Consider the following 27,985-nt stretch of genomic DNA (forward strand, 5'->3'; position numbering starts at 1 on the left):
TTTCAGGGGGACACTGGGAGCCGGCTGCTGTCTCCTTCATCCAACACAAACTGATCTGACGGCCCTCAGGTAAATTCTGAGTGCTTCCATAGTGTCTGACATGTGCCAGCTTGCCAACCGCCGTTATCTGCATCATCAATCATCAAGAAAACACTGAACCCATCTCATCTCCTCCGTTTGAGCTGGATGCCAAGTTGATGTCATATCAGAAGAGCTGTGCAGCCTCGCTGGGGTCCGTGTTTGACAGGCCAGCCGGTGCTGCAGTCCAGCGGAGAGTCTGGAGCATCCACGCCTCAGATTTTACATCCACACTGACAGAAACGTCTGCTGTGTGCTGACAGAAAGCTCACTGTGGCTTAAAGGAATAAACCACCAAAAATCCATCGTCTGAGCCCCGCCGTCACAGAACGGCCTCTGGAACAGGCTTGAAAGGTGGCTGTGAGATGTTTGAAGCTCCGTTCTTCTCAGAAACCTGCAGCTGTAGTCCACATGGACCCACAGCGTGGTGACCCAGATACACAGCACAATGTGTCAGAACATGTCAAAGTGTCCACAGAAACTTCTCAGCCTGCTCCGGCACGATGAGCCACTGCAGCTCCTCTTTGTTTCAACCCGCCTGCACAGTTGTGTTCATATCCCTTTTCCTAAAAACTCACCAGGTATTTCTATTGCATCAACCTCCACTGTACTCACAACTCACTTAATCCCACCAGTATGTTGAACATCAACACACGTGGAGGTTCATGGTTTTCACTGCACAGGAATTAAAGATTAATCTGATAATAAACCTTCAGACAGATCAGTGGTCAGCAGAGATTTGAGGATGATGTGTGCAAACATTTATATTTTTCAGTAGAACATTTTTTAAAGATTTGTTTTCATTTTCTGGCTCATTTTCCCATTTTTACAGAAATGTTACAGAAACATGTTTTGTTTTTTCACAGATCTTTTTTGTTTTTGACTAAACAAAATATTTTTCACTTAGTTTCACAGATGGAGAGAAAGATAAAGGAATTTAAAAGATTATCTGGGCAAAAAAACAATTTCCCCACCAGATCAAAAGTCATAAACAGCAGAGAAAATAATCGAGATCAGAAAATACTTCACCAAAATATAAAAAAATCGGACTTGTCCCTCGGGGCGTCTGTGTAATCCATCTCAGTGAGGTCGTTTTCTAACGTTGTGGTCGGTGACTGAAACCAGACGCAGACGTGACATCCCGTCGCTCCACATGCGACGTACACGACTCAGCGATTCAAAGTCTTCTGACTCTGAGACACAGAAACAAATCCTGAGCTGAACAGTCGGCTCTGAGGAGGACGATCAGGAGCGTCGTCTCGTCAGGCGGACACGAGCAGGCAGCAGCTGACGGCTTAATGGGATTGTTCAGATCCACGATGTGACGCAGAGTGTGTTTCTGGCAAAGCAACGAAAGAGATGCTTTGCTCACAAACAATATGGCTGCCAGCCGTGTCCACAGTTCAGCCCGTCACAGCTGCGTCTGTCGCATCGCGTCTCAGGCGACTTGTTAACTTGTGCTGTGTGTTTCAGACTGAACGAGTCTCTCAGTGATTCAGATGAGAGGAACCTTTGTTTACATCACAGAGTAACTTTAATAAGAGATTATGTTGTTTATGAGGCGTGATGGAAACTCAGGTTGACAGGACGTCTGACAAAAGAAACAACCCTGACTTCGACCACTTTAATGACTATTGATACAACACAGATGTTATAATGAATATAATCTATAATCTAAACCAACAGAAGGGCTGAGAGAAGAATAAACATCAGTCTGTTCCTGCAGCAGCTCCATGGAGTCATCACAGCTTCTGACCTCAGAGCCAGAGAACGGATCAATGAGTCAGTCAGACTGGACTGACCTGGACTGACCTGACTAACCTGGACTGACCTGACTGACCTGGACTGACCTGGACTGACCTGACTGACCTGACTGACCTGGACTGACCTGGACTGACCTGACTGACCTGGACTGACCTGACTGACCTGGACTAACCTGGACTGACCTGGACTGACCTGGACTAACCTGACTGACCTGGACTGACCTGGACTAACCTGGACTGACCTGACTGACCTGGACTGACCTGGACTAACCTGGACTAACCTGGACTGACCTGACTAACCTGGACTGACCTGGACTAACCTGGACTAACCTGGACTGACCTGGACTGACCTGGACTGACCTGACTGACTTGGACTGACCTGACTGACCTGGACTAACCTGGACTAACCTGACTGACCTGGACTGACCTGGACTGACCTGACTGACCTGGACTGACCTGACTGACCTGAACTAACCTGGACTGACCTGGACTAACCTGGACTGACCTGACTGACCTGGACTAACCTGGACTAACCTGGACTAACCTGGACTGACCTGGACTAACCTGGACTGACCTGACTAACCTGGACTAACCTGACTGACCTGGACTGACCTGGACTGACCTGGACTAACCTGGACTGACCTGACTGACCTGGACTAACCTGGACTAACCTGGACTAACCTGGACTGACCTGGACTGACCTGGACTGACCTGGACTAACCTCTGCCCCTGAACTCTCTCTGTGTGGATTCAGGTGAATGACAGTGATGCATTTTGGTCAATTTGCCAAAAAAGGCGGTCGGCGCTCCCAAAATCAGATCCTGTTGTTTTGAAAAATGAAAATAAATAATCTCTAAAGTAGGTTGTCAGTTTGATTCTCATACATTTTAAACAGCTCAGATTAAAACTTTTCATTAAATAAAAGTATTTTTGTGCTCAACAGCAGACGTAACTGGCTGATTGCTAACAAAATGATCAAAGTGCCTGAATGAGGATGTTAAAAGGCGACAAGTGTTAATAATTGATGGATCCAGAAAAGAAACAAACAAACTGAAAGTGCAGCGACGACAACGTGCTGCGACCTGAAGCACTGAAACAGGAGCTCCAGGCTGCTAAAGCTAATACTTCACCTGAAGCAGGTCCAAGGACCGGTTTCATGGACGACTGTGAGCTGAAGCATCTTGAGATCAAGATCAAGAAAAAAGCTTGACATTACTGAAGTGTTCAGGGTCAGTGTCCCTGTTTCCACAGCCGGCTGCAGTATCAGAGTCAGCGTTCACCTGCTGAACTCTGGTTTACAGACTAGTTCAACTTTTAACCTGCACAGTGCAGATGTAGCCGGTTCCAGTCCGCTCTGGCTTTGTGAAAGCAGACATGGAGCAGCAGGTGAAGTCAAACATCACTGAACATACACTATATTACCAAAAGTATTCGCTCACCCATTCAAATGATCAGAATCAGGTGTTCTAATCACTTGGCCTGGCCCCAGGTGTATAAATTCAAGCACTCAGGCATGCAGACTGTGAAACAAGACATTTGTGAAAGAATGGGCCGCTCTCAGGAGCTCAGTGAATTCCAGCGTGGAACTGTCATAGGATGCCACTTGTGCAACAAATCCAGTCGTGAAATTTCCTCGCTCCTAAATATTCCACAGTCAACTGTCAGCTCTATTATAACAAAATGGAAGCGTTTGGGAACAACAGCAACTCAGCCACGAAGTGGTAGGCCACGTAAAGTGACGGAGAGGGGTCAGCGGATGCTGAAGCGCATAGTGCAAAGAGGTCGCCGACTTTCTGCACAGTCAATTGCTAGAGAGCTACAAACTTCATGTGACCTTCAGATTAGCCCAAGTACAGTACGCAGAGAGCTTCATGGAATGGGTTTCCATGGCCGAGCAGCTGCAGCCAAGCCACACATCACCAAGTGCAATGCAAGGCGTCGGATGCAATGGTGTAAAGCACGCCGTCACTGGCCTCTAGAGCAGTGGAGACGCGTTCTCTGGAGTGATGAATCACGCTTTTCCATCTGGCAATCTGATGGACGAGTCTGGGTTTGGAGGTTGCCAGGAGAACGGTACATTTCAGATTGCATTGTGCCAACTGTGAAATTTGGTGGAGGAGGAATTATGGTATGGGGTTGTTTTTCAGGAGCTGGGCTTGGCCCCTTAGTTCCAGTGAAAGGAACATTGAATGCTTCAGGATACCAAAACATTTTGGACAATTCCATGCTCCCAACCTTGTGGGAACAGTTTGGAGCGGGCCCCTTCCTCTTCCAACATGACTGTGCACCAGTGCACAAAGCAAGGTCCATAAAGACGTGGATGACAGAGTCTGGTGTGGATGAACTTGACTGGCCTGCACAGAGTCCTGACCTGAACCCGATAGAACACCTTTGGGATGAATTAGAGCGGAGACTGAGAGCCAGGCCTTCTCGACCAACATCAGTGTGTGACCTCACCAATGCGCTTTTGGAAGAATGGTCAAAAATTCCTATAAACACTCTCCTCAACCTTGTGGACAGTCTTCCCAGAAGAGTTGAAGCTGTAATAGCTGCAAAAGGTGGACCGACATCATATTGAATTCTATGAGTTAGGAATGGGATGGCACTTCAGTTCATAGAATGAGTAAAGGCAGGTGAGCGAATACTTTTGGTAATATAGTGTACCTGTGACTGTAATCCAGCATGTTGTTGACAACAAAGAATTAGATAAATAGAACTAGACGCAGGATTGCAGGTTGTTTCTTTCTACTGCAGCAGATATAAACTAGCAGAACACAGTGAGGACCGTCTGCACACTTTGGGCGAGACAGTAACTAAATGTGACTTTGGAGGAAGACGGCGTCATTATGTGACACGACGATGAGACCGAACAGTCAGCTGAGTCACACTGTGATGCTTCAAAGAGAGAATCGGGCTCCAGGTGTTGAATCACGCTGCTTCACAGACACTCGTCAGATAATGATGTGATAAAATCTGATGTGAGATCAGTTACTCACACCACTAATTATCTATGATACAAAAAAATCCCCCAACTATAAGTGCAGTGAAACAAAGTTCCTCCTGCAGATGTTTTGACCTCTGCAGTGATTCAGTCTTTTCTCAGCATGCACAAAGTGACACACAGCTGAAACAATTTCTTCTTGAATAAATCAGTGCAGAGGTAAACACCATGTGCAGGAATGACTACTTTACATTGCAGTAAATGATTAAATGACAAAATATGACTTTGCCTAGATTCACTGATATGTTTATTATAACCTTATGACTGCAAAGAAAACCAACATGAGACTAAAAAAGACACTTATAGTCGACTAAAATGTAAATTAGAAACAAAGTACAGCTGACAAAATATCAAATAAATGATTTAAGACATTTTTTAATGGATTTCTAAAAGAGCAGTTTCAGCCAGTATAATGAGATTAAGGCTCATATGAGATCAGAGTTGAAAACGTACATCTGGAAAACAAACTGCTTCAAATTTCAGCCAATTCTTTTTAGAACATTTTTAATAAATTAAGATTAAGGGTCTTGAAGAACGCAGCGGTTCATGTGCTCGACTCTCCCGCATGAACAAGAGGAAGCCAAGACAAACCCTCCTTCTGTGTTCCTGCATGTTGAGCAGCTTTCAGTGAAATGAATGTGGATCTCTCTTAAAGCCTGGAATCCAGTTTCTCTTTAAACGGCCAAACAAACCTCCGCCCGCCCCCAGCGGAGCAGAGCAGCTCAGTCTGTGGAAACACTGAATTAAAATCCTGCTTTGGCTCGAGGCAAACATTTTATCATTCCAGGCAGATGGAAGACATCTGTGTGTGATCATGAAAATATCTTTGAAGATGCATCGCGCTGTCGGATCACATGTACGAGGCACCGAGGGACCGTTTCCCTGCAGGTTGGGCTGAAACACGAGGGAACGTGTTGAGTGCTGAAGGTCGACGTAGAACTCGTGGTCAGATCTTCTTCTTCTTATGTGTCACATAAAGAAGACTTCTAATGTCAAATGTACGGGGGAGCAGTTTGCGTTACGTGACGGATGCATTTGTGGCGGAGAAGCTCTTTCCTAGATTAAAGGTGTTTTCTGCACTCACAGGACTTAAGTGAGGCTTTTTATCAAAGCGGGCCTCCTAATGGTGCTCTGCTCCCTCCACACGCTCCTCAAGTACACTTCACTTCACTTTATTACTTTAATATCCAGATGTCTGATTCTGTGGAGATGGAAGCCTGGTGCAGCCCGGTCCGAGTGATTTTTGGTTAACGGACGTCTGAGAGAAGATTATTCAGAGAGACATCTTGGACTCGTTCCCTTGCTGTTTGTGACGTTGTTGACCAAATGAAGAAACTTTTCCTTCGGTCCTCCAGAGCGACCACACGTTGTTCTCACCACATGATCAGTGGCCTTTAATAACGTCCTGCAGTTATTGCTCCTCTCAGCTGTAAGATTACAAACATATTTTCTCCAGCAGCCTGACGTGAAACATTAAATTGTCAGTAATTCCTTCACGCACGGATAAAAACACAAGTTCACCAGCTCCTTCGGTTTATGTCGAGCCTTGTACGACGTACGTTTAATGACTCGATGAAGCGCAGGCAGCTGTTGCTCTCAGCTGGATTAAAGAGCCGTGATATCACCGAGGACTGCTGAGAAAAATGAAGAAGGTAAAACACAAGTCTGAGAAGTTTATCACACGACCGGCTCGTAGGACACCTCACCACAAAGTCCCTGTTAGACCTGCTGTCAACATCCGTCCTGAGAAATCTGATCACGGAACAACTGGACGTCTGTCAGTTCACAACCGACCCGTCCATCACTGAGAACAGACTCGGGCTGGACCAGTACCTTTTTCAAACTGAGTATTGTCATGTGTGTACTAGCTGATATCGATATTTCTACCACAACAATAACTATCAGGTTACAGATGCACTGAAGTGTATTTTCTTCTCTGCTTGTTACAACAAATGATGATAAATAAATTAAAATAAATATAAATAATCATAATTTCCTGTTTCAACAAAAAGCTTCCACATGCACACTGTCTTCACATTTAACAAAATGAAACTTATCAACATATCAATGAATTTTGACAAATTAAACAATGAAACTTATTACACAGTCAACTTAATATCTCAATGAAACTACTGCACAGTCTTCACATTTAAATCAGTGTGATATATATTGATGGAGCCTCAGTGTCTGCATGTAATCAGGAACTGATGGTGAAATCAGATAAAGAACATTTCAACAATATTTATTGTCACTAAACATTTAATTATACAGATATATAATGCTGTAGATATATATTATTTTCTTCTGTCTTTAAGGAAACGGCTGCATTTAAAAATAAAAATGGTGAAAATAAATAAAATAGCTTTTTAAGGATTGTGCATCTTGAAATAAAGAACTTAATTTCTGAAAAACAACATTTCTGTTTCTGTTTCCCCCCAAGTAAGTTTCAGCTGCTGCTCTCCTGGACAACCTCTCCATCAGTCAGCGTCTTTTCAGATTGATCAAAAATCAATCGAGTCTGAGGAACATTGATCAGACGCCATGTGGGGTTATGATTCTCTGTCTCCGGCTCACTCGTCTCTCCGTCTGTCACTCACTCTTTCATCCGTCAGTGCTCAGAGCCGCAGTGTTCATCGCCTGGAATGCACAGATTTGATTGGCTGAGCAGCATCACGTGGGATGGCTTAACTCGCATGTTATTGGTCAGTGGGTTTCCTGATCCGCTAAACTGGTGGTGGTGGTCAAAATAGAAGTGCCCCATCAAAATTTTAAATACTTCAATAATTCATTGACTATAGGTCCAGGTGTACAGGACATCGTCTGGGTCCAGATTTAGGTGCAGTCTGCCTGTCAGAAATGACAGACTGCCCTCTGACAACTCACTAAACTGACACATTTGTTAAGGGAGTCTGGTGACTTTCTCCACGGGGACAAAGAAGGAGCCTATATTTTTCCTGTTTAGTGTCTTTGTAACATGTGACATGTTTGTTCTTTCAGTGTAAATGGTGAACTGCATTTGGGATCCAATCACTCACATCATTTTTAGAGGTGGTCTCGTCCCATGTGACCCAATCTGTGTGTGCACATCTGGGCCATACTGAAGGACTGTCTACCCAACTGATGTCCTCTATAGGTGGAGATGAAGAAGAAACAGAAGAAGACGACACAGTAACAGTATCACCAGACTCCCTTAACAAATGTGTCAGTTTAGTGAGTTGTTGAGTTGGAGACACTTTATAAACTCTGTGAAACTCTGTCTCTGACTCATTCTGCATTATTTGGACCTTCTTGTTCATTCAGCAAATGTTCTACATGAACTTCTTTCTGTCTTTGAGTAGAAACATGGAGTCTGTTTGTCTCAGAGATGGACGGGTTTGTTTCATACAGAGCAGGAAGTGACATCACATCACAGGTGGTCACTCAGTCAGAGGAAGAGAAGTGAGGCGCAGCAGGTATCTGTGTCCCTGCCTCGGTGATGAAATGTGGATGTGTGGAAGACTTTTCTTTGTAATTATGAGCAAATTAAACCGCCTACGTGCTCCAACATATTTCAGCCCCCATGCCTGCTGGGATCTCAGGGGTCATTGTTGCTGCATGTTTCACACAGATTTCACACTGTGTTACAAGTCTGTGGATGTGCTGCTCTCAGTCCTACAGCAGACTTCACGCCGTGCTCGATGCTCTTTGCTTTGAAAACAGCCTCGTGCCCTTTGTGTAAAATCTCCAGCAGCTTTGCCTTTTAACTATCCGGAAATACAAATCTCCCCTTTCATGAGGCCTCCTATAGAGGAACCGTGATGTGGTTCTCAAACTGTGCCACCACCCCAGAGTGTGAGAATGACCGGTGGGGAAAATGTGGAGAGGAACTAATGTTGAATTCATCCGCTTCATGTTGGAACAATTGGTGGTGAACACTGTGGAGCGTTTAGCCTTTAGAGAGAAACATAAAGCTGGAAGAAGAGTTAATATTGAGCAGCGCCCCCTGTGTCTGAGTTTAATACTCGTGCTTGTACATCAGGGCGCTCCCATTAAAACTTTACAAATCCACCAGAGGTCAGAAACTCTGCAGGATGTCCTTTGATTAATTTAAGAGCAGGTTATTTGAGGACGTGCAGGGAACCTGCTGACTGGCCTCATAAGTATTCAGGCTCCTCCTTACTGTACATATTTTACAGATGTTTCTAACCTCTGGAGGGACCTTCTGGCGAACAAGAACAAGTCGACATGTGTAAGTGCACAGCAGGAATCTTTCCACACAATTAAAACAGCGCTGGAGCTCCCGAGAGATCCGGGCTGGGTGAGTGTTTAAACTGAGGTTTCAGCACATTGGTTCAGCCGTGGAGCTGTTCTCAAGCTGCTGCAGGGGGACGGCCAACGGAAACAAGTTTTATATCTGTTAACCTGCACCAAGAAGAGAGAAATGGAACAAAGATGTCTACAGTTTAAAGCTTTCAGCCACCTGAACCTGAGCAGGTCTGTCATTCACACTGGAGACAGATCACGACCCACAAACTGCTCGTTTTCATCAGATTTACCTGAAGGATGCACCTTAAGATGCAGCTCACAGCTGATGTGCTCTCAGACTGACGAGCAGTTTGAAATGAAGTTTTTTTCCTGATTGCTTGCAGACAGATTTACCTGCTTCACCACTAAAGCTGCACCACAGACAGAAGAGACAGCAGTACAAAGGACAAATACTTAGTTACGGTACTCCACTACATGTTTCATGTTTCATGTCCTCTGAGTCTCTGTGTGACTTCTCCTCTCTACACCTGAACTTTCTCCTCCTCACAGCTTCAGAACAGCCTCGTTACTTTAGTTTGATGCATCTGAGGTGAATTCTGGATTCTTGTTATTTCCCAACATCAGCAGACTGATGTGGACCAATCAGACGCAGCGAGACGAGACAAAGACGTAAAAGCCGTAAACAGACAGAGAGGGAGGCTGGAATGTGGAGAAAAGGTGTGTTTTTTTGCTCTCAGTACATGTCAGAGCCTGTACTCTGTTACTGTACTGGAGTAAAGAAGCTGAATCAGTACTTTTACTTTTACCGGAGTCAGTTTCTACACAAGTAGCTGAACGTCTCCTGGAGACGGTGTTGCCATGGTGATAACTGTAGATGCAGGGCAGGAATCACAAACCCTCAAAATATTTGCGGCCGTTAAAACCTTCACCTCCTGTCGAGCTGGAGAATCATTGATAAAAACTGTTTCCTTTCTGTACTTAAAGTTATTGTTTTGTTGCTCTCAGTCATCCAGGTCCTGGTGCCTCTAAGTTCTATATCATAGTTAACTGGACTTGATTCAGCTTGTTGAAGATGTTTCACCTCTCGTCCAAGAGGCTTCTTCAGTTCTGACTAACTGGAGGCGCTGCAGGCTTTTAAACTCAGTCCTTGTGTGAAGTTGAACTCGATGTCCATCGAGTTTGTGTGGGAAGATGTCAGAGGAGACAGTCTTGGACTGAGCAGTACTCACTGAGGAAGACAGAAGCCTTTAACACTGAGGCAAACAGAAAAACCTACATACAGAATAAAACTTGCTGTTCAACTCTCATCACCCACTGGAGCACAAGCTGGGTCATCAGAACCCTAAACCATCGGGCCGAGGCCGGCCTGCTAAAAGAGAGGAAGGACAAGGAACAGAGGCCCATCAGAAGTTAAAACCTGTGGCTACCCAAACTGGACCACGTTAGGACACTCCCACATTCTTTAAGGACACTCCCATACAATAAGGACACTCCCATACAATAAGGACACTCCCACATTCTTTAAGGACACTCCCATACAATAAGGACACTCCCATACTCAATAAGGACCCTCCCACATTCTTTAAGGACACTCCCTCATCACATAAGGACACTCCCACATATATTTTAAGCCTGCAGCTCCTCCAGTTAGTACCAGGTGAAGAAGCCTCTTGGACGAGAGGTGAAACATCTTCAGGAAACTGAAACGGGTCCAGTTGTCTAGAATACAGAACCTAGAAATTTGTTTCCTTTTACATTTGTTCACATGTAGCAACAGTATCTAACTTTCCTCCATCTCGTCCGTTCCGCTTTTCACTTCTGACCTCTATCTGAATTTTACACGTCACTGGAATAATGTGACTACAAACCACCTACATCATCGACCTCATCAGAGCTTTTCTGTCATTAGCTCCTTTCAGAACAGAGCCAATAAACCAGAGCTCAATGGACTTCACTTTCATTTAACATGAATATTAGAGAAATCATCATCACAACATTTCAAAAACATGTTTCTGTGTTTAAAGCTTCCACAGGGAACTGTTGGTGATGCTGGTGAAACAAGTTAAATTCTGTCAATCCAGCCTTTGCCCACTTCAGCATCTTCCTCCTGTTGCTCCTGGACTGTGTGCTTTTTAAAAAACAACACAAAGCTGAAATGAAACGTAGATCTACATATAAAGATGAAGTGCAATCACTTGAGACCGAAACAACAATCACAGCAAACTGGTGTCATTTTGCAAGTCAGATGAAAATGCAGTCAGTGTGTGAACATCTGATACAGCCCGGCTCACTGACAGGAGGACGGAGGATGTTTGATGATCGTGGTCCTCACAGACTTCTCTCACTGTCTGCGGTGTAGACCTCCGGGTCAGACCAGAACTTTGTTCAGCTGCATCTCAAACTTTCTTCTTCTTCTCAGGTTAACTGAAGTCTGCAGGGGCGGTTTTCACCCAATTAGAAGCTCTGTGAGAAGAATCCTGACGTGCTCTTTAAGTCAGAGTTGCTGCGATGTGTTTGACATCACTGCTTTCAGTGAATGAACTTTACCTTATTCTGCAGTTTCTGGGTTTATGGGCTGATCTTGTCTCGAGAAAATATGTTAAAGTGAAACTTTCACCAAAAAGCAACAAGGCTTTATTTGAGAATGTATATGAGTCAAACCTTCGTATAAAAGCACAATTACAATGAAAGAGGCACTTTTAAGATTGACTGTATTTTTGTTTTCAGCTTAAACTCATTTTCAATGGGAGTGCTATGGGCACTTTTACGATGGCATCAAATTCTCTATTTTTAAAACAGTAAGAAGTCTCGACACAACATGAAACTTTGCTGGTAGCATCACCAGGGTCTCTACACATGAACACCAGCACTGACAACATTGTTTGTGTTTGTGTGTTACTGAAAAGAAAGACATGTTAGCAGTAGCTTGTTCCGCTCTAAAAATAGCGATGTTATCATGAAAGTGCCTGTAGCATTCCCACTGCAAATGATTTTCACCCGAACACAAAAACACAGTGAATCTTAAAATGGCCTCTTTCATCGTAATTATGCTTTTATACGAAGGTTTGACTGGTACATTCACAAAAAAAGCCTCGGTTGCATTTTGGCGAGAGTTTCGCTTTAACATATGGAGGCCCCGAATGTGAAAACAAACCAACATTAGCAGCGGGCACATAAAGCAAACAGGAAGTGACGTTGGTTCCATCCAATCAGAAACAAGAACAGTCTCCCAGCCTCTCCACAATATGTAATGTGTTTTGACCTTCAGGGCCTCCGTACATACAACTAATCTGCAACGTTTAGAGACGTATGTTAGCTGACTTTCGTCCCAGGAGGAGGAGGAGATGGCTGCCAAGCCAGAGACCACTGTTCAAGACTGTGTTTCAACATCAACCATCTATAACACTGTGTTTCTGCTCTGGTTACCTTTATATCCAAAAAACAGTTGGTTAAAGTTACAGAACGTCGTGGGTCGGATAAAGACACCTGTTCTGGTCTCTTCTAAAGCAGCTGGAGACGTCCCCACAGACTGGACCGCAGTCTTGTTGGCTGTAATAACTCCACCACCATCGTCTCCAGCTCCTGATGTGAAAGTAATAACTAATAATGATATGATGACTGTGATGTGACACACTAGAACCAGGTACTTTAAACTGAAATGTGATGTTTTTCTCACCCTAACCAAACTCAGCGCTGTGACGACATGAAACTAAAGAAACGTAAAACTGCAGCGTAGAAGAAAGGTTTCAGCACATCCACTGTTTATTCTGGCAATTAGGATGCAACAACTCGAAAACAGACTGGATGTAACGTGTCGATCATCGTCTGACGTTTCAGAGTCGAGAGTCCGTTTGACTGACAGTGTTTGACTTCTCACCCATTTCACACTCAGCAGGCCGTCCGCGTATTGACAAAACTAAAACACATCGACAGAGAAGAAATCTGTTAAAAGAAAAGAGAATCTGTCTCTGTGCTGACACTGGGCCTAATGAGAGTCCACACGCTGACTGTGTCCCCGCTGCTCTGCAGGAAGTTAATGGACCTGCTGACCACATCACTTTAATTGCTCAGATGTTGGGTCTGTCTGGTGTGTGAGCGTGGAAACCATCAGATCTGAGGAACGATGCAGATTGAGCTCCAAAACAGTTAAAAGGAACGATGCAGAAATCACACGATGTATCTGATGAACACAAGCAGAGTTATCCTACTGACAAGTCATAAATTCAGAAAAGTATTTAGTTCTCACATCATTAGCTTTTTGATTATATAGTCAAAGCGTGGTTGAAGGCGATTATGTTGCCGGAGCTGCTGCAGAATATAAAACTAAACTCTGCTGCTGTTGTTGCCTTAAAGCACGCAGACTGCAAATAAATTAAATAGTGTGTTACACCCAGAAACCTCTTGAACACAGCTCTGTCAGCTGATCGGATCAGGTACCGAACACAAGCTTCATGTGCTTGTTGAGAGTTTGTAATGAGAAACACATCTGATGAATTTGAAGGTTTTGTGCCCTGAGAGTTTGTGTTGTTCCAAAAAATCAACAACAGACTGTTAAAACATTTTTCAAATCTTAATTACTTCTCTATAACATTAAATATTCAACAATCGAAGTTAAACTCAGGGCACAAACACGGTCTATTCAGTCATGTGACTGTCGACACTTCAAGCTACGTCAGATTAATGTCACGTCAGTCTGCAGTTCAGCACCTGAAACAGCTGCAGTCTGGCTGCTGCCTGTAGGGGGCGCTGTGAGGCCGCTCCTAATAACAACAACATGAACCAGCTCAGAGACGTTTACAGTTTCTGACACCTCGTCAGTTCATTCACACGGACGTGTCACTGGTCGTAGAGACGCTCTGATCGGATCGTATCGCCCCCTTCAGGACTGAGGTTTGACTCCACCAGTCCATACGAGCTCGTGTTCTCCAGGGTCCCATGTTAGTGACGGTCAGGTGATCTGGTCCTCTGAGTGACATCACTGAGAGGAAATGACATCATTCAAGAGTCAGAAGAAGACAAAGTCAAAGTGTCAGTGCAGTGAAACGACAATTATGTGAATTAAATGTACAAAATGTAGCTGCTTGCTAACTGAGGTGTTGGCTTTGACCACAGACTGAACTTCATCTCACAGAATAAAGTGTCACCTGGATGTCTGATCACTTCCTGTGTCACCTGGGCAGAAACATCACCCTCAGTATTTAGACTGTGAACAGTATATACCAGGTGTCATTCTGATGATCACCTCAGTCTCTCAGGTAACTGTTAGCAATGTTAGCTAGTCGCTCAGCCCAGCTATGTTGTTATGTTGTTGACATCAGAAACACAGATATGAGTCGAACAGCTGCAGCAGCACAGAACATGTCGACAACATGAGAACGTGAACATGAGCTGTGGTTCTGATCCGTTAGGCTGCATTAAAAAAGCTCAAATCTGATGTTCAGACCTGAGAAGAGAAACATTTCTCACAGGGAAATGTGCAGAATTTGTTCACAAGCTGCACAAAATTAACATATTCAGGTTCAGTTGGAGGAGTGACAATTTGAATTAAGCAGCCGTCATTGTTTCTGGAGAAAACTGGTCAATTTTCATATTAAACTCTCAGAGGAAGCTCTTGAACTCATCACCACGGGAGACCTCCTGTTCCTCACAAGAACAAGAGTTTGAATAAATAAGTTCTCCGTCTGACAATAAGTCTTTTTTTCTAAATGCCAGAGGATAAAGAGACGGATTACAGAGTCACATTCATGAGCAGACGATTAGCAGTCGTGTCACACCTGCAGCAGCCGGCCTGCTCTCTCACCTGTCTGCTGCGCTGCGGCGGCTCAGGTGTTCTAACTGGAAAATTGCAACTGACTCAATTTGCATAAGTGGTCTTGATAAATTAGCTGCTAAAGCGCAGAGAGCTGCTCTTGTTAAGTTTTCAGGTGCGCTGGGACTCGGCGAGCCTGTTCGCCTCTTCCTGAAGGAGGTTGTTAGAGAAAGACACTGAGCTTCTTCTGCATCACAAACAGGATGAAACACGGAGCTGAGTGTCTGCTGAGCTCTCATCCTCTGCTTTGTTAAGACTGTTAACTAACAAACGGAGGTTGAAAATGAGCAGTTTGTTCTTTTTATTTTTACATTGCAGGAGAAACAATTAATGACTCCAGTGAGCTGATCTCAGTTCAGTTCAGGACCCTCTGCTGTGTCTGCTGCCTCACCGTCACAGCCGTCGTTAATGGTTTTAATTATGCCTCTGCCTTTCCTGCTTTGACAAGTCAGAATGTCTGCTGTGAAAGCGGCTTGTTGATGATTGGCTCGTTGGTGCGTGGAACCTCCCTGAACCAATCACTGCCTCTGCATCGTCTTTCAAAACACACCGACAGTCAGACGCACAGGGAGCAGCAATGCTCTCTGGGTATGTTCTGCAGTTGTTGGAATCGCTGGCTGTAAATGAAGACAGAGTGATGCAACAGAGGTCCTCAGACGGACTCAGACCTGCATGTTGTGTCTCATTACGGCTCTCTGCTGTTGGCTGCACACATTTTAACGATGTCACATGCTGCTTCTCCTTCTTCAGACCTGCTGCAGATCTGTGTTGTTCTCTCAGCACACGGCCAGTGTTCAGGAGCACAGAGCTACTCTGACTGCAGGAGGTTCAGCTATGTTCATATTTAGATGGATATTCAATATAAAATGCAGGTTGAAACAAAGGAAGTGAGTCTAACACTGATCGACCAAAACAGGAAGAGGCTTCAATCTCCCCGGTCACCATCTCCAGCTAACAGCGGAAACTCTGAACTGTAAAAGAAAAAGAAGCAGCTGATGGAGGAGATGGAGGAGGTGAGGGAGATGGAGGAGATGAAGAAGGTGAGGGAGATGGAGGAGATGGAGGAGGTGGAGGAGGTGAGGGAGATGGAGGAGGTGGAGGAGGTGAGGGAGATGGAGGAGATGGAGGAGATGGAGGAGGTGGAGGAGGTGAGGGAGATGGAGGAGGTGGAGGAGATGGAGGAGGTGAGGGAGATGGAGGAGGTGAAGAAGGTGAGGGAGATGGAGGAGATGGAGATGATAAAGAATGAGCTGAAACCAGAGTGGACAGACGGAGGCTCACTGATGGAGACGCTCCGGTGTCGGGTCAGAGTCTGTTCTGGTTCAGGAGGACCGGGTAATGTTCTCTTCACTCTTCACATCGTGTCACTCAGCTAATGTATTACTGACATCATGGCCCGTTTGCATCGTGGACACCAGAACCAGAACATTAAGTCTGGAAAGGTTTTATGGCGCCTCATTAACCCGTGGGCCTTCGTGTTTCACCTCCTAATGGATCCTCTGCAGGCTCACGTCACACCAGAGCACTCACAGGTGCAGCCGACAGCATTGATGATGGCTGCGTTCCATTCAGCTGCAGCAGAGCGGCCGCATGCACTGAAGGAGAGGACTGACGCAGCTGAACGGGACGCGGCCCAGTCCACATGTGTGACAGCTCTAATGCCTCAAAGATTTAAGGGACACAGTGTTTAATATCAAACATTCATCTTGTTTAAACTCCAACTAACACACACAGACACACTCTTGTTTCCTCCCTACCAAAATAAAAGCCAGCTGGCGCTCCAGAGCAGCCGTGACCAGGCAGAGGTGAAGGAGGAGGAGGAGGAGGAGGAGGAGGGGGGGGAACACTCACGTGATTAATTTTTGTCTGTGGTTTCCAGTTTGAGGTGCGTCAAAATCACGAGACCTAATGTGCACCAGACCGGAAGTCAAGCGTCGCTCCTCAAAAATAAAAGCACACAAAGTTTATCCCTAAAATGACAAGTCAGAAAATTAATTTCAGCCGAGGCCTAAAACAAATAAATATTCATTTTGAATAGCTGAAAGCAACTTTTTGTTTTTTTGTTAGGGTCGCTCATGTTTTTATGAGCCTGTCCATGACTCGGATGCTTTCTGGGATCAGAGACAGGAACTGTTAGGATCCATTTGGACTGTAAAGTCAATTTAATCACTTAAATTTCTGCTTAAACTCATCAATGGTGCATTATAACGAAGGAGTTTTCATTCATAGTGAATTACATTGCTTGTAATCGTCCTCATATTGATTAAACTACAAATAAACTTAATTTGACATTCATTGTATTATTGCATTGTTAACATCAACTGTCACAACACATAAACTGAGTTTACTCGCCTGTTCTACTGAAACATGGAGTCAACACACCTTCTTTATGAGTTAACATTTATATTTCACCTCTAAAGCAGAGAGGGACCATTCAAATAACCTGATAACAACAACAACAACAACAACAACAACAACAACAACAACAACAACAATAATAATAATAATAATAATAATAATTAGACTTTTTGGGTGATCATTATCTATATTATTTATAGCCTGTGTGTTTTGTATTTTCATGTCCTGAAAATAAAATGTACGTATGTAACGTGACAACGACGCCGTTTCGTGTCATTTTATTTTGAAACTTCTAACCGGATGTGCGTGTTTGACAGTGTTGCGGGCTGACGCGCGGATCTGCGGGTCTGTGCGTGTGAAGGTGAGCACGTTTAGTTTGGAGCGGAGTTAATCCAGACAGCTGTGGAGGATCAGCGGCGGAGGGAGCTCAACACACCTGAGACAGGTGCGGCTCGGCTCGGCTCGGCTCGGTATCCCGGGACTAGAAGAGAGGGACGGAGAGTTGGACGGACTTGGCCGTGTTTCAGACTCCGGTAAGCCGCACTGACGATGCTCCGCTCCGGCTCCGGCTCCGGCTCCGGGTGAAGTCCAGCGGAGTGAGGAGGAGTTGAGGAAGCTCTGCTGTCTCACCGCGCTGCGGTAGCTGAAGTGCGGGAGACCTGCGGGAGGAGCAGCGGCGCCTTTTTGCGGACCTTTCTGCGTGTTTCCAGCTCACAGTATGTTCGCAGCTTCTTCTCTCGGCTCCGGATTTTAAATGAAACCCGAGCAGAGTGAGTGAGAGCCGGACCGGACCGGACCGGAGCCTGCGGACCCGCCGGACGCCTTGTCGCCCTTTTTCTTTCCAGGATTTTGCGCAAGGAATAAAAAGAGTGAACTGTTGAGCAGAGAGTGATGGTACCGACCCACTCCGCTGATCCGGATCTCAGTCCTTCCAGTGTGGCCCTGCTGTTCGGGGACGGCACGCAGGATTCCTGTGTTTCCATCCAGGGCGCGCGTCATCTCTCCACTCGTGTCCACTGATTTACGGTTTTTGGGGCATTTCTCAGGTTCCGCGCACAGACTTGGATCCGTTTCAGGAGCTCTGGGTCTCTCTGCGTCCCCGGTTCCGTGATCCGGAGACGGATTCTTGAACTTTCTTCTCCCATGTGGAACAGAACGCGGTGTGTCGCCTGGAGAAGACGCGGCGTGGCCGTGCTGAAGGTCTGCTGAGAGGACTGGACCAGAACATTTGAGAGACCCTCCCCACACACACACACGCGCGCGCGCGCGGTCAGATACATATATTTATATCTAAATATAGGCCTACATATAAACATTTACATATATACATATATGTTTATATCTGCTGCGCACTGTTGAAGTTGGAGGCGGACGAGCCGCAGCAGCGTCGCGGGGAGGCTCAGCTTCATTTCTCCACCTCCGGCTGCTGGAACAACTGGGATTAACATCCTCCTGCTGGGATTTCTACCATGTCAGGTGTACGGGACTGCAGGTGGACCTTCCTCATCTGTGTGGCGGCGCTTTCATGTGGTGAGTGAGACCCCCCCCCCCCCTCCAGCAGCTCTCAGGTTCATAATTGTGTTGCACAGAAAAGTGGTGGTGCCAAATTTCTGCAACATGTAACTGCAGAGGTGGCTGCTGTCTGCTCTGATTGGTCATTTTTTTTGGCTCTCTCTCTCTCTCTCTCTCTCTCTCTCTCTCTCTCTCTCTCTCTCTCTCTCTCTCTCACACACACTCTCTCACACACTCTCTCTCACACACACACACACACACACACACACACACACACACACACACACACACACACACACTCTCTCTCTACAGATATCTGTGAGGAGGTGCTCAGACCCTGCAGGAGTGTTTTGGTACTTTTGGCTGTTTTTCTTCGAGGTTCACCACCAAGAGTCTCATCCAGCCTGTCAGCTGCTGTAGGAATCTATACTAGATGGGACACATGAGGTGTAGATGTAGATAGATATAGATTGTACCGTCATGCTCACAGTGGAGCATGGCAGGAAAGGAACAGTAATATGGAAGATAATTCAGCAGATCAGCGCCCACGTCTCCTTTTGATGAGCTTTTGCCTCTTTCATAGAAATGATACAAGAACCTACACAACATATGATATAGATATAGATAAATATAGATTGTACTGTCATTATTATGATCACTCGCAACTCAAATCATTTGGGAATCTTGCAGATCGGAGCTGAGAACCAACAACCGTCTCTGTTCTTTCATAGAAATGACACATGATTGACTCCACATGACATATAGATATAAACTGATCTGAAAAACAGCCGTTCACTGTCTCCGTTTGATGACTTTCTGCGTGTGAAGTCGTCTTGTTCATAAGAACAGACACCAGAATCGACTGTACCTGAGATATAAATAGTGCGATCAGGTGAGCGAGCTCCCGTCACACTGTGCAGCCCCGCAGGACAGCAGCAGTAACAATAACACCAGGAATCTGCAGATCGGAGCTGGAAACGTCTCTGGTTAAAGACGTCTGTGTCGTAGCGGGCCTCTTACACAACAGATGAATCTACAGTTTGTCCTACATACGCCCAGAGTAGGAAATCCCAAATCAAACATCCCGAAGATGATTCCCTGACATGTCCCAGTGATCTAGTTGGACTCCCAAACACTAATCCTCCCTAAATATCAAACACTTTTATTGATGCAGCAGCGGCAGGATTGTGGCACTGCACTCTGCTGAGAGGCGAAGTGAGCGGCTCACAGGCACAGTGCACTCTCTGTTTATTCTATTTAAAGGTGCTCAGATTCTGCAGGAATGATTCTGGCTGCACTGCCAGAGAGCAGCTCCCTCCATATTCACTGCACAATATCTCCCCTCTCCTACTCATTCTCACTAAGTCTTGACTCAATTTCATTACCACACAAAAGAAACGCCTACGTGTGCACTAAAGAATATACTCTCCTTGATGGCTTCACCGAGGCCCGCGGAGCAAGTGTTGCAGCAGAGTTCTGCCTACACACAGAACCACAGCGCCTGTGGTCAGCGCAGGGAAACCCACCTTCCTGGACGATGAAGGCGCTGCTGTCAAAAGTAATTGCAGTAACAGATTTGGCGCATGGCCGGCTGCCTGCGAGGAAGGTTTCAGAAGCTCGTGGCCTCAGAGACCTCAAGTTCCACACACACACACACACACACACACACACACACACACACACACACACACACACTCTCCTTGTCACACTCGTATGCTAAGTAAACAGTTTGTAAGAACACCTCCAGAGAAACGTGGTGGATGAGCAGCGAGGAGACAAATCCCCAGGTGTGAAAAAGCAATATCACAGACTTTAAGGCCTCTCAGGGTGAAACACAGAACTGTAATGAATCCATTACTCCACGTTCTCCTCACTTCAAATGATAAACTTCATATATTCTCGGCTTCAGCCGTAAACAGGCTAATGAATCATTTTCCTGCCGAGCTGATTAAATTAAAGCCTCACAGGATTTGGTGCCGCTGCGTTGGGTCACTCTCCGTGTGAGCGTCGGTGTGAATGTGAAGCCTGGAGGGAAATCCACCTTTTCTTCTGCCGCTCCTCGTGGAGGTCAGAGGTCGGCAGCGGAGCGGCATTCCTGGAGCTGATGGGGATTAATGCTTTCAAGGACACTTCAGCGAGGAGCGTTTGATCTGATGATCTGAGGTCTCTGGTTTCTCATTCCGCTCGGATACGCCCAGTTATACACCCAGACTACAGAATCCGTCTCTACATGACCCACATAAACAAACGGTTCTGCTTCTGTGCCGTCATCATCGTTGTTATCAGTGGATCAATCCTAAAATCAAAACTTTTTTCTTATGAGGCTGAAATGAGAACAGTCGGGTCGTAAGGCACCAAAACAGAGTTCATTTGTTTCACCACAGGGACCGTCAGAACCAACACAACGTGAACGTTCCTCGTATCCACTTTTTTATTTTTCATCGATACATAATGCAGCCAGCTGCAGATTGCGTCCTACTTTTCAAAGCTTAGGATTTTATTTTCTATCTGCTTATACACTAATCATTTTAAAATCATGGGTTCTATAGGGGAACATACCGCGAGCGCTCGGGGTCTCGCGGGTTAAAGAATAAAAGTTAAAGTATAAAATCCGGCTCAGTGTTAGCCTGCAGCTAGCTTAGCATTAGCCTGCGATGTCACTTCCTGACTCTTCTCCTTTGTGATGAAGACGATCAGCTGACTGGTTCCAGAGAAGACATGTTGGTTTACTGTCTTCTGCAGAGATCCTTTATTGATTAGTGTGTGAAGAGGGTTCACTCTGGACAGATTACAGGAGCTGAATTTCTCTCACTAGCTGTTAACATTGAATCACTGAAGGCTGTCTGTGGTTAAACTCTTGAATCTTGATATTTGGTGAATATTATTCGATTTCACCCCATTTGTTATGAAACTGTTTGCCCAGTCACGGTTTGTTCGTCGCTGGCGGCGCTCCCAGCAGCAGCAGCAGCAGCAGCAGCAGCAGCAGCAGCCTATCAGAGAGCAGCGACACTCGCCGGCTCTCGTCTTCTGATTGATTTACATGTGCTGAGACGAAGCTGCTGCAGTTTCCTGTGTTGTACCTGAACACATCATGTGACTGTGAATGAGTCAGTGTTGTGATTCAGTCGTTTTGTGTTTGCTCTGTGCGCTGCTGATGTCGAGATGTCACGTTGTTGTTGGTGCAGCTGCCACTTTAGTTTGTGTTGGCGTCCATGAAGCATATGGTTTTTTTATTGAGCGAGCCGCCCTCGGTCAGCGCTGAAGGGAAGAGCTTTTTGCTGTCGGCTGCAGCTCACGGTGAACCTGCTCGAGCTCCTGCAAGGGTTTATTTTATTTTTTAATTTTCAGTGACAGATGGGCTCAAGGCTAAAACCAGTCTGTGCTCTGTGCACAGCAGGACAGCCGCCTACTGGAACCAATAAGAAAAGGAAGCTGTTACTGGAAAGACTCTGTGATCAGTCTCAGATGGGCCTGGTTCTGTGATCAGTCTCAGATGGGCCTGGTTCTGTGATCAGTCTCAGATGGGCCTGGTTCTGTGATCAGTCTCAGATGGGCCTGGTTCTGTGATCAGTCTCAGATGGGCCTGGTTCTGTGATCAGTCTCAGATGGGCCTGGTTCTGTGATCAGTCTCAGATGGGCCTAGTTTGTGTTCTTATTGATTTTCTTGATCTAAATTGTAAAACAGCTCTTTGAACCTCAGAGAGAGTCTTTGCTCTGAGCTCTCCAGGTCGCTGTGGAGTGAATTCTAAGGATCTCATCCTCCATCAGCTGTGAAAGGAACCTTTTGTGACGCTCTGGTTCCCTCAGATGTGGCGTGATGAGCCGGACCTCTGCCGGCGGCTCCAGGGCCGCTGCTTGCTCTGCCTGAAAGGACGTGTTTACAATGCATCCCCGTCCTCTTGTTCCACCTTATTGTCAGAGTCTTTGGATGTCTGATTCTTGAAAGGCTTCGTGTTTTGTGGTCGCAGAATCAATTTAGCATGTTGAATGAAGCCTTGCGTGGTTTTCAATCTACTAAAAGCCTTCATGTCTGAAGAATGAAGGATTAAGTGCAGTAAATAAAACGTGCATTAAAGGTTCTTTGGTTGGTAGACAGACTGGAGAGACGTTTCATAGTTTGCCATTTCTTCCACGTCTGTGAAGATCCTTTTCAAGGCTGCTTCCATCGCTCCTGCAGAGCACGTCGTCTGAGCTTCAGTTCAGCTTCTGTGCATGAGGACGACTCTCAGACAGGAGTTTACATATTCAAACAGATTTACAGATTCTGAATTATGGATGGAACGATAACAGATTGTGGATAAAAACACAGTCAGACGATAATGCATGTTGTAATGATTTAATACATTTACAGTGTGTTTGAGCTCAAGAATCTGCTCTGTGGTCTGCTGGGCCGACAGCAGGCGATGATGTCATTGTTAGGGTGGCGTGTATTAAACAGGCCTGTGGGCTGAATCATTAGATCCTGTAGCATTGATTAGCTGTGACGCTAACGGTTCTTTTACTGGTCTCGGTGTAATTTGTCATGCCGTGGTCGTGTCCTCTCCTCTGCTGAGCTCCTCATCAACGCAGACAGTGAGGTGAGGCAGGTGATGACTGCTGGTGTTGACACCTGAGCGCTCGTTACTGCACCTGCAATTAAAGGAACAACACACCTGTTCAACAAGCATTAACATGTAAAAGAGATATTTTAACCTGCTCTGATCTGCGGCTGCTGTTTGACTCACGTTTCATATCAGTTGATATCAATAACAGATCTTTTTTAAAGACCAGGTAACAAACGTTGAAATTTCACCTCTTTGTTTTCAATTGAAACACTTTTTATTAATTATGTGAGCACAACAATGAAAAACACACAAATGAATAAGTATACAGTGACATCGGCGAGCTGACCTGCTCATTTTTACTTCCCCTCTCTGTCGGAGGATTTCTCCCTCTGGTGCTGACGGGTTCTGCTTGAGTTCTTCTCGTGATGAGTTTGTAAACCAGCGAGCGGCGGCGCTGGTGCAGCGGGTCGTGAGCTGCAGTCGCTCCAGTCGGCTAACACAGCTGTTGTAAATATCACTGTTGCTGCTTTAAAATCGATAAAGTTAAATTTAAACATTTAGTTTAATTCCTGTTCTGAATTTATTGTTTACCGCAGCGATACAAAACACCAGGCATGAACGATGCCATCGTCAGTCCGCCCGGTCTGAATGCAAAGTAACATCTGTCTGAACGAGTCCAACACCAGCTCAGCTTCTGGTTCTGGTTCTGGTTCTGGAGTGTAACGGACAGAATCACTGTGAGAGAACGTACGCTTCTCTTTGTGTTTCAGAGTTTTATTCACGCCTCTGCTCCGTGTTTTAGTAAGAAATATCCCTCAGAGAAACGTTCCCATCACATCCACACAGAACATGTTCATTTCCTGCCTCGGTGAAGAAGCAGAACTTCTGGTGATTGCTCGGCGTCGCGTTGTTCTGTAACTACTCTCAGCAGGGAAGCAATCTGTCTCTGCATTACAGGATCACATGTGTTTGGTATGAAATCACTTCTTGTGCTGTGCCGCTCGCTCACAGCTTCCACAGCGCCTTTGATTTGAAATAGCTTTCTCCTCTGCTGCTGGTACTGTGAGTCAGACCTGGGAACACTTTTACCAGCTCGATCCCACATTTGCATTGTGGGAAAAACACCTGAGATTGGATTCAGATGCACAATAGTGGATCTTGAGGATGTTATCTCAGTTGTCAGCCACTTTTAATCTGATTTCACCACCTGGTTCTGACGGCTGACCTCCTCCTGTCTGTCTGTTCCTCTAATTCTGCTGGTCCGGTCCTGAACCTGTAATATATCTGCAGCTTAATAAGTCGTCTCCCCCGACGTGCTGATACAGAATGAGATTTCTGATGGAGGAAAGGTTACGCTGAAGGTGGCCTCCTTTACTTCCTCTTAGAGGACGACGTTGAATACAAATCTGAACAGAGGAAATGGTGTGAGACATTTTGTCCACATATGTCGGCTGCCACGTGTCCGTGAGGAGAGAGCGCTCCGGTGTCGAGCAGCCAGCATGTGAAACCTCTCTGAAGAAGTGGTAACAGCGCTGGTGAAGCTGTGGAACCCGTCTTCTGCCAGAAGTGTTAACAGGTTCTGATGTTTGACCCAGTTCGTTCATCAAACCTGTTGCCGGATTCCCGGGACAGCTAGCAGCCAGTTAGCGTAGCGTAGCACAGAAACAGGAGTGTGATTAACAGCTGGTCCTGCTGGGTGAACTGGTTTCTGCTCGGATTAAACAAACGAGATATAACATGTTAAATAATGAGATTTGGAGGAGCAGTTTGCTTTGGCCAGCTGCTTCCACCTGTTGGAAGACTCGGTGTTAATCTCAGTCAGACGTCAGCCAGCTGTTAGAGACGGACCCGACCAGACCAGAATAAGTTGGTCATCATCCCTCGTAATTAGACTTGTATTAAGAAGGTTACTTTAATGTAAGGTGGGTCTCACATAGTCCACTGAGCTGTCTCTCCAAACCAGTCTCAGTGGTGCTGGGTGGGACTGGACCCAGGATGCAGCCAGGCGCCAGGTGAACTCCTCACCATGACAAACACTCTCTCTAAATATAACCCTGTCTCTTAAAGGTATTTCTGTCCTGCGGTGCGACTCGGAGAGGACAGTTGTGACAGCGATCAGAAACCTTTAAGTTGCTGTAACGTCTTCATACTTTGCTTTCTGGCCCGTTTCCCTCCAGAACCTCCTCAGACGGGCCCTTCATGACTCAGTGATCCACTCTTTGTCTCTCTGTTTCATCTCCAGCTCAGTTTACTGTCACAGAGGAGGAAAGACAACATGAAATATTATAAACCATAATAAACTAATTGATTACTGATTGCAGCTCTTTCCAGAGGTCCGGTCCTCTCAGAGGTGGCACCATAGAGTTCTTCTGCTGTTGGTTCCTCGGGCCTCAGCTGTCATCAGGTCTCTCTCTCGTGTTCGTGACAGAGATGTGGGTCTGTGCTGTGTTGTGTGTCATGAGTTGTGTAGATTTGTTGTTGTTCAGAGGTGAAGGACGTTTCCTGTCAGATTCATGCAGCCGTGATGATCAGTGACACTCTGATTTCCTCTGTGTGTTATTCAGCTGATACAACGACTGAAATTTAAACAACTTACTTCATAACCAGTAAAATATGTGTGAGTTTATTCCAGCGTCTGAAGTTTATCATGCAGAACTGGAGCCGATCGTATCGTGAGACGAACAGCTCTGAGGTTTCATGATGCAGGAGTCTGAATTCTTTAACGGTGCTCGACACGAGAGATGATTATCTGGGGCTATTTAATTGTGTTGTAGATCCAGTGTGTGTGGTTTGTCAGCCCGTAGAAGCTGCAGATATCAGAACCAGAATCAGACCATCGGGTCCGGAGGTGTTCAGCCCGTCAGCAGTTCCTCAGAGGACCGTCAGCCTCCGTGTGAAGGATTTGTCCGTGAAGAAACTGAAGAAATATGAGCAGATTTTCTGTCTTTTTTTTTTTTTTTAGCTTTCTGCTTATCGTTCAGTATTTCTCTCTCTCACACACACACACACACACACACACACACACACACACACACACACACACACACACACACACACACACACACACACACACACACACACTGAATTCCCAGTGCTACAAATCTGCTAAAGGACTCAGACATGCATGCTGCAGTCTGCCAGCCGACCTCGGCGTCCTCCCTCCTCTCCAGTCGGCCAACACTTAATTCTTTCTCAGCACGGTCTCGTTCTCGGCGGTGCGATTGCTTTTCCTGCTGGTGTCTCAGAGTTCACGGCTGTTTCTCATTGTCAGCCGGGCTCCGGTGGAGGAGCTGTGGAGGGAGCGACGTGCTCTGCTAGATTAGTCCTGGTGCTTGATGAGCATTTCTAGGGGGGCAGTCAGTGACGTTTTCTTCATGTGGTGTCAGATGGCATCATATAAGATTTACTGTAAACACAAGCAGCCAGCTGCACTAAAAGAAGAATCTCCCCTGCGTCTCCTGCTGGTGGTTACGAGGAGGACGTGTAGAGGTGTCCAACTGTGTCACGTGTTCTCAGAGGGCCAGTCGGATGCGTGCTGCGGTTCACGTTTGGTTTATTTGAAATTCTAAAGTAAAAATAAGTTTAAACGTGGAACTCCAACTTCAATTAGAGGGAAACTGATGATTCTACACATCAAAGTGTGTTGGATGTGACGGGGAAAGACTGCGTGATGATCAAAGTTCTATCAAGTCAAAATCTGATAACGTCGGTCGAGGCTGAAGATTAAATTCTGAAAATGAATAAAATGTGTTGGTGTGGAGTCAGAAGTGAGCTACAGGCCGGCTGCTGCAGGAGAGGCCTCAGCTCCGATGATCCATTCTGTGATCAAATCATAAAATAATTGACAAAATCAGTCAGTAAAGATGTGGTTTGGATTTGATTAATTCAGAGGCGTGTGATCAATATGAGATGAAAGCTAGGAGAAGCTGACGTGTGGATGTGACTAGCATGGCAGAATAAGTGTGTAGTGTTTTGGGTCGGGCCGTCTTCAGGTCCAGATCAGAACCAGCCTGTGGTTCTTTACATTGAATACGTTAGCTTAGCGACTAGCGGACTTTCCCTCCACTCATAGATTAAATGTAGACATTCTGTCACTGAGTGTTGCTGGTAGAAGAACCACCAGAACAGAAGATGTGTTTGTGAAGCGGAGATACGTGCAAGAGTGTTGCCATGGCGACAGCAGCATGTCAGTGGACAGCTGAGTGAAAACATCCTGTTTGTCTGCTCATCTGTTCACCAACATCTCTTCTTCTTCTTCTTCTTCTTCTTCTTCTTCTTCTTCTTCTTCTTCTCCTGCTGATTGCCCTGTTCAAACGTACTGGAAGGAAGTGACACTGACGTTTCAGGATAATTTCAAAACAAAGGCGTTATCTTGAGATGATAATGTTGATGTCGATGTTTTCACTTTGGATCCTTAAGTGGATTTATTGATCCATCATCCATCATCATCCATCATGGATTGTTACACCCTTGATCAGTGGCCACTACAGACATCATTTCTGTTTCTGATGATTATTTAAGAAACAAAAATATTTATTGTCAGTCAAGTGATGATTACAGATCAGTATTGATCATCAGTTAAGTTTTCCTGCAAATGTTTGTAGAAAGTAGAAGGCAAATTGTCGTTAACAGACCAGTTCTGGTCTTTTCAGCTGTTCTGGTGCTACAAAGAACT

General features: G+C 45.6%; 1 protein-coding gene and 1 long non-coding RNA gene across 12 annotated transcripts in view; one reads left to right on the forward strand and one right to left on the reverse strand.

Annotated features, from left to right (window-relative positions):
* Positions 1-17,362: 17,362 nt before the first annotated feature.
* tmem132e (transmembrane protein 132E) overlaps positions 17,363-27,985 on the forward strand; it is a 342,045-nt gene continuing 331,422 nt past the window's right edge. For both annotated transcript variants that reach the window (XM_037119152.1, XM_037119153.1), the window contains exon 1: positions 17,363-18,784. In XM_037119152.1, coding sequence (XP_036975047.1) covers positions 18,724-18,784 — 61 coding nt within the window. In that variant the 5' untranslated portion in view covers positions 17,363-18,723. The remainder of the gene's footprint in view (positions 18,785-27,985) is intronic.
* LOC119031038 overlaps positions 23,087-27,985 on the reverse strand; it is a 14,602-nt gene continuing 9,703 nt past the window's right edge. For all 10 annotated transcript variants that reach the window (XR_005078501.1, XR_005078502.1, XR_005078498.1 and 7 more), the window contains one exon: positions 23,087-23,395. This is a non-coding gene — a long non-coding RNA (uncharacterized LOC119031038). The remainder of the gene's footprint in view (positions 23,396-27,985) is intronic.

The sequence above is a fragment of the Acanthopagrus latus genome, chromosome 13 (genome assembly GCF_904848185.1).
Source record: "Acanthopagrus latus isolate v.2019 chromosome 13, fAcaLat1.1, whole genome shotgun sequence".
Taxonomy (NCBI): domain Eukaryota; kingdom Metazoa; phylum Chordata; class Actinopteri; order Spariformes; family Sparidae; genus Acanthopagrus; species Acanthopagrus latus.